We start from the raw sequence: 6000 nt of genomic DNA on the forward strand, positions 1-6000 counted from the left end.
TACACTAAAGGAGGCTGTAGTAATATCACAACTACATGAAAACCAGGAGACAAAGTCTACTTAAGAAGCATTAACATTTACTTCAAAAGTTAGTCATTATTTTAAGAAGACTGTCCCCCAAAATAATGATTTAATATGCACAGCTGCAAAACTGCATTATATATCATTCTGTGAATCATGACTTTTCACTTAGATCAAATTACTTTTTCAATTTAATTTCATTTATTTTTGATTCCAAGTTTTTGCATATTTTTTTTTAAAAGCTGAGTGGCAGATTTTTTTCTTTACAAAGATGGTTATATCACTATATTCCACCCAACACGCTCTTTTAAAATTGTAATGTGGACACTCCTCCATCAAGGATAGGGTTTTATGTTTCTCCCATTGAATCTCCTCTCTCTCTCTCACCATTCACCTTTAGCCATAATACTATGAGGGACTCCAGGTCCAAGTCTGGGTCATATGGAGAGGCCACAAGTAGGTGTTCCAGCCAACAGCCCCTGTGAAAGTCTCAGCTGGCAGCCAGCATCAGGTGAATGAAAGTCTTCAGATGACTGCAGTCCTCAGCTTCCAATCACCTTCACTGATGCTGAGTGGTACATGGACAAGCCGCCCTACCAGGTCCTGCCCAAATTGAAGACTTGTAAGCAAAATAAATGTTGTCTCTGGTTTAAGCCTCTAAATTCTGGAGCAATTTGTTACTGAGTCATGGGAACTGGAACAGGATGTTAACGTCTTGGCCGCACTGCAGAAAAAGAACTTCACAAACTGTTAAATGTTGTTCATTTTGTATCCGTGTCATCAGATGCTTCAAATAGGAATGTGAGGAGTCCTGATACTATATTTAGGTGACTTCTGAACGCAGTGCAGCTCTCTTTGCTTTCATGCAGGTAAATGGAATCTTATCTTGGTTCTGAGTTCTCAGACCTGAATCGTCACCTTGTTCACCCACTCCCTGCATCTGCGCTTTGACAGGTCCTCTAGAAGTGAGGCCCTTCTTATATTATCAGTCCCATTTTTTTGTGATGCTATAGGCAGTTACCATTTATTAAACACCTAAATGTCTCACCTAGTACACTACTGATTTTAGTCCTGACAGCAACCCTGCAATAATAATACGTATTATTAGCCCTATTTTATAGATAGGAAAATAAGGCTCAGATAGGTTAAGAGCTTGCTCCAGATCACACTAGCAGGAGGGAGATATGCTTCTCTAATGCCAAAGCCCAAGTCCTTTCCACAGAGTCACGCTGGAGTCCAGCTTTTATCCCAGCACTTGGCTGTGTTCTGCTCACCTGACCGTAGATGTCCAGGCTGCTGGTTATCCCCCTGCTAATGCTTCTGGGTGTCGCCGGATCTCTGTTGACAGGCCTGCCCATCTGTCGTTCATCCTGCCACCTCTTGCTGGACCTTGCTAATACCATCTGCTTGTCTGCGTTCTACAGGTTCTCAGTGCTTAGTTCTGCTGCATCTACACTTCAGTTAAACCTCCCACAGCTGGATGTTTCATAGACTTGAAGCAGTACCAGGGCTAGAAGCTATGACTTTGGAGGAGAATGAACTTGGACCCACTCACTGTCCATACAAAGCAATACAAACAGGTTGAAAAGTTAAACGAGCAGCTACAACAGCAGCAATACCACAAACCTTTGCAAAATCTGAAAAGAAACAATACGAAATTTAGTCTGGAGGGTAATGAAATAAATTTCTCTCTGTTAAAGAGATGAAAATATCATGGAAAACAAGATAAATGGATCTGAGTATAGAAACATTAAAAACAAGAAGAACAAAAGAATGCAGAACAGAAAGCAATAGGATTGGTTTCTCACTAGAAACGATGGTGGTTAGAAGGCAGTGGGATGACATAGTCAAGGTGCTCAAAGAAAAAACCTATCAACTAAGAATTCTGTGTCAAGCAAAGCTATCCTTCACAAATAAAGGTGAAAGAAATGCATCCCCAGATGAACAAGAGATGAAAGAATATGTTGCTAGAACACCTACCCTAAAAAGATATTGAAGAAAGTCAGTCAGGCTGAAATGAAATTCTATCAGATGGTGACTCGAATCCATAGGAAGAAATGAAAAGCACCAAAAATGTTAAATATGTGGGTAAATCTGAGACTATAAAAGGTTTTTTTCTCTTTTCATGTCTTAATTTTAAAAAATGACTGCTTAAAGCAATAATTATTATATTGTTGGCTTTATAATATATATGATGCACCATATATAATATGATGTATTATATATACTATATGATTACTTATGATATGAGGTCTTATATCTCATATATGGTTATATGTAATATATTATGTGTGATTATATGTGAGTATATATGATACCTATAATGATATATAGTATGTTGTTGTAGTATATAGTATGTCCACAAAGAGGGAAGAAATGGAGCTATGCTGGATGTTTAATAATTGTTTAAATAGATGAGTGATGGTAACCTGAAGTTATTTAAATTGGCATTAGTTTCATTGCTATTGAGGCAAGCATTTCTATCCTTGTTAATTTACTGCCTGTATTTTCTTACATGTAAATTGGTGGTCCAGTCATTTATTGTGTGGGATGTGGCTATTCATTTGTTATTTTTTCAATTCCATTGTAGCAGGAAGTGACTAGACTTTAATATTTTCTAATTTCCCCCCATAATAGTTACCTCAGTTCATTAAATTAGCTTAATGATAATAATTCCTTGAGAGAGGGGATCATTAAGGAAAGATTTTGAAGAAAGCTGGTAAATAGATTGTGAAGTTACTCCATGGTCTTCAGAAGTTTATCTTAGCTCTTCTCATTCTGAGAAGAACTTTACAGATGAAGTACCCATCGCTTCCTGTCTGCTCTAAGGGCTCTGAGGTGAGCAAAGAGGCGCTGACAGAATATTGAGTCCTAGGTGGAAGGCTTAGCTGAGCTGGAAATAATTTATTAGTCAGGGAAGTTTTTGTGCCAAAACATTAAAAATAACACAATGGTAATGCTTCCTAGGAGCAAATTTGCTGTTCCACATGGATCCAGAAATAGATTAAAACTCAGGTCAAATGAGGATCTCTGAGTTTACTCAAGAAAAGTAGTGGGAGAGAGAGATTTGTCTCATGTTTAAGAGCTACAGTTTCCTTTTCCCCCCACAGATTTTAAGTATAGCTCCTGCGTTTACTCTAGGAAATGTTCCTTAATGTTCTGAGTTAGAATTTGTGGAGAAGTATCATGATACAAGGAGCCATAAAATTTAAGCTCTGACCACCATCTGAGAACAAGCTTCCTCTCACCCACTGTATCTCTATCGCCCTCACTATAGATATTTCTGGGATGAGATTTAAAAAAACATAGATTTTGATGATGAATATTGGATAACTCTCAGATGCCATATTTCTTGAATCCTAGTATAACAGCTCACTGAAAATCACAGGGGAATTGAAATGAATAATAATTGAACGCTACTAGGTGCATGGCATTTTGATAATCAATATGACGATAAAAAGATAAAGCATGGCACCTGTCCTGGAGTAGCTCACTCTCAGGTTTAACATCTTTCAGTTAGAGGAATCCTGTGTATCTTTTTGTAGGGGTTTGAGGAGACCCAATAGTCCCTTTCTTCCCTGCCCAAGGATAGAATTCCTCAGATATAGACGTGGAAATCAGACGGACAGAAATGAACATGACAAAAGCAATAGAATGCATGGCCAAGGTGTGCAACCGAATCGGTTTGCTAATGCTCTCCACCGGCACACCTCCCTTCCAGCCTAGTCCTCGGGACTGCCCTCCTGTGGGAGAGTTTGGAACTGCGGCCGGCGCACTCCGCCAAGAGCTCGAGGGCCAGGGAGAGGGGTGGCAAGAACCCAGATCCTTGATGCTTAAGATAAACTTTATCCAGATAAGAAACATTAACATCCAGGTACTCCTCCAGCCACGCACCATCCAGGGACCCCTCTTCCACTGTGAGGGAGAGAGAGAGGCGGGTGAGGGAAGAGTGAGAGCATCCTTCCCGTGGAGGTCCTCCACGTGCTGACACAGGAGCCGGGCTACGCACTCGCTGTCGACATGCCACCGTACATGAAAGTGCTTGCTCACTTTCCCTTCTTCTTCTTCTTTTTTTTTTGTCCTTTACTTCTTTGTTCTTTTTCACCTGCTCTCCTTCTAACTGTTGGCAGTAAATACGCCCCTGAGTCTGTTGGGAAAAGCTGGTTAGGTCTAGTCTGAGCTAGAGAGACTTGGCTGCGTGGGGGAGGGCCATCGTGTCTCTCCTCAGCACCACGTGCAGAATGGCCTGGAATCTTGCCTTGTGGGTCTGCTGCTCCAGTCGGGAGGGGACCACGTGCTCGAGACCAGAGCCGGGTCCGGGGTGGTGCGGAGCTTGTGGTGAGCGCTTCCACACGAACGTGTCTGAGGGCGTACAGAGTGTCTCTATAATAAAGAACCAAGGGATACAGTTTTGTCTGGTTTTAGTACCAGGAGAGTTGGGCTTCTTCTGAGCAATTGGTTTGCTTCCATCTCATGGACCAGGTGGATTCTCTCACTCTCTCGTAGTGTAGGAGGAGTGTCTGCCTGGTGGGGGGACGGATGGCCAACAGTTGATGTTTGGGTAGCGCTTACCTTGGAAAGGGCTGTGAGCATCGAGGACCTGGGTTCTTTGCACCCCTTTCCTCTGCCCCAGACCTCCTGGCTGAGGGCACCTGCTGCAGTTCCAAACTCTCCCACAGGAGGGCAGTCCCGAGGGCTAGGCTGCGGAGGAGGCGTGCCTGTGGAGAGCATCGACGAACATTTGGTTGCACGACTCAGCCGTGCATTCTACGGCTGTTGTCATTTTCATTTCTGTCTGTCTGATGTCCACGTCTATATCTTAAGTAATTCTATACTTGGGCAGGGAAGAAGGAGACTATCGGGTCTCCTCCTGAGTCCTTCCCGCAAAAAGCGTAGAGGCAGACGTGTGGCCTTCTCGCAGCCAGTGCACGGGATTTTAAGATATGCACGTTTGCACCCTTCCTGCCTTCCTCTTATGCCCCGTTCCTTATTATTTGCCTTTTTCTGCTTCACCTAACTCTTATTTGTGTTACCTTGTACTTTCTGTGTCCTTGTAAAGTGCCTTATGCTCTTCCTGGAACCAGGCAGGGTATAAATACATGAATAAATATAGCAAGCACCTGGCTCCCTGGGCCTCTGGCTCCGTAGCATGCTTCGCTGCTTCTTGGTCTTTTGGCTCAATCCGAGCACAAGGTAATGGGCTTCGTTCCTGTGCTGAGATGATGCCCCAGGCCTGACATTCAGGACTTCTCTCAATTCTTGGCTTCTTGTTTGAACGCTTTGGAGGGGATTTCTAGCCCCTTGTTGTCTGACCACAATCTCCCATATCCGGCTTCCCTGCTGCCCACCTCCTCCTCACCCCATGTCTGAACTTGGCTTCCTAAGGTTCCATAGTCTCTGGGTCCCTCTGGCTTTAACTAACATCTCTGGATATAGTCTCTAGACTGAGTTTCATGGTATTTCAGAGCCCTGGAGAGGCACTATGGTGAGGTGGTTTTGGAGTCATTTGGATTTGGGTTGGTCCAATTACCCATCTGTCCAGCCTTCCATCCAATACTCCAATACACACACACACTCTCTCTCCCCCGGCCCCGCATCCCCCTCTATATATGGCTGCCATGTGCCAGCTACAGAACTAAGTTTTGGAGATGTCATAATGAACGAGAGATGCAATCCTTGCTTTATGGAACTTGCTGTCAAGTTCCGTGAGTTTGAATTCAAGCTCTGACACTTGCTATCTGTGAGAAATTAGGGAATTATTTCAGATTCTCAATCTGTAAGATGTGGGTAGTAACTCCTACCACATCAGGTCACTGCAAGGATTAAGTGAGATCATGTGTGGAAAGCAGGTGGCCCAGTGAACACTCCGCCACACAGAAGCTGTTACTACCAGATGTCTGGTCACTCACGAAGGTGGGTCCTCTTACGGAACTCTCCCCGGGATAGTCTAAGCTGCCTCTTCTCGACCTATTTCATCTA

General features: G+C 43.3%; 1 protein-coding gene across 1 annotated transcript in view; it reads left to right on the plus strand.

The window, feature by feature from the left end:
- The window catches only part of RNGTT (RNA guanylyltransferase and 5'-phosphatase), a 322597-nt gene extending 318048 nt beyond the window's left edge, over positions 1–4549 (plus strand). The window contains exon 15 of the mRNA XM_082473970.1: positions 422–4549. Coding sequence (XP_082330096.1) covers positions 422–427 — 6 coding nt within the window. The 3' untranslated portion in view covers positions 428–4549. The remainder of the gene's footprint in view (positions 1–421) is intronic.
- The last annotated feature ends 1451 nt before the right edge of the window (positions 4550–6000 follow it).

This window comes from Balaenoptera physalus (genome assembly GCF_965194825.1).
Source record: "Balaenoptera physalus genome assembly, chromosome: 9".
NCBI lineage: Eukaryota > Metazoa > Chordata > Mammalia > Artiodactyla > Balaenopteridae > Balaenoptera > Balaenoptera physalus.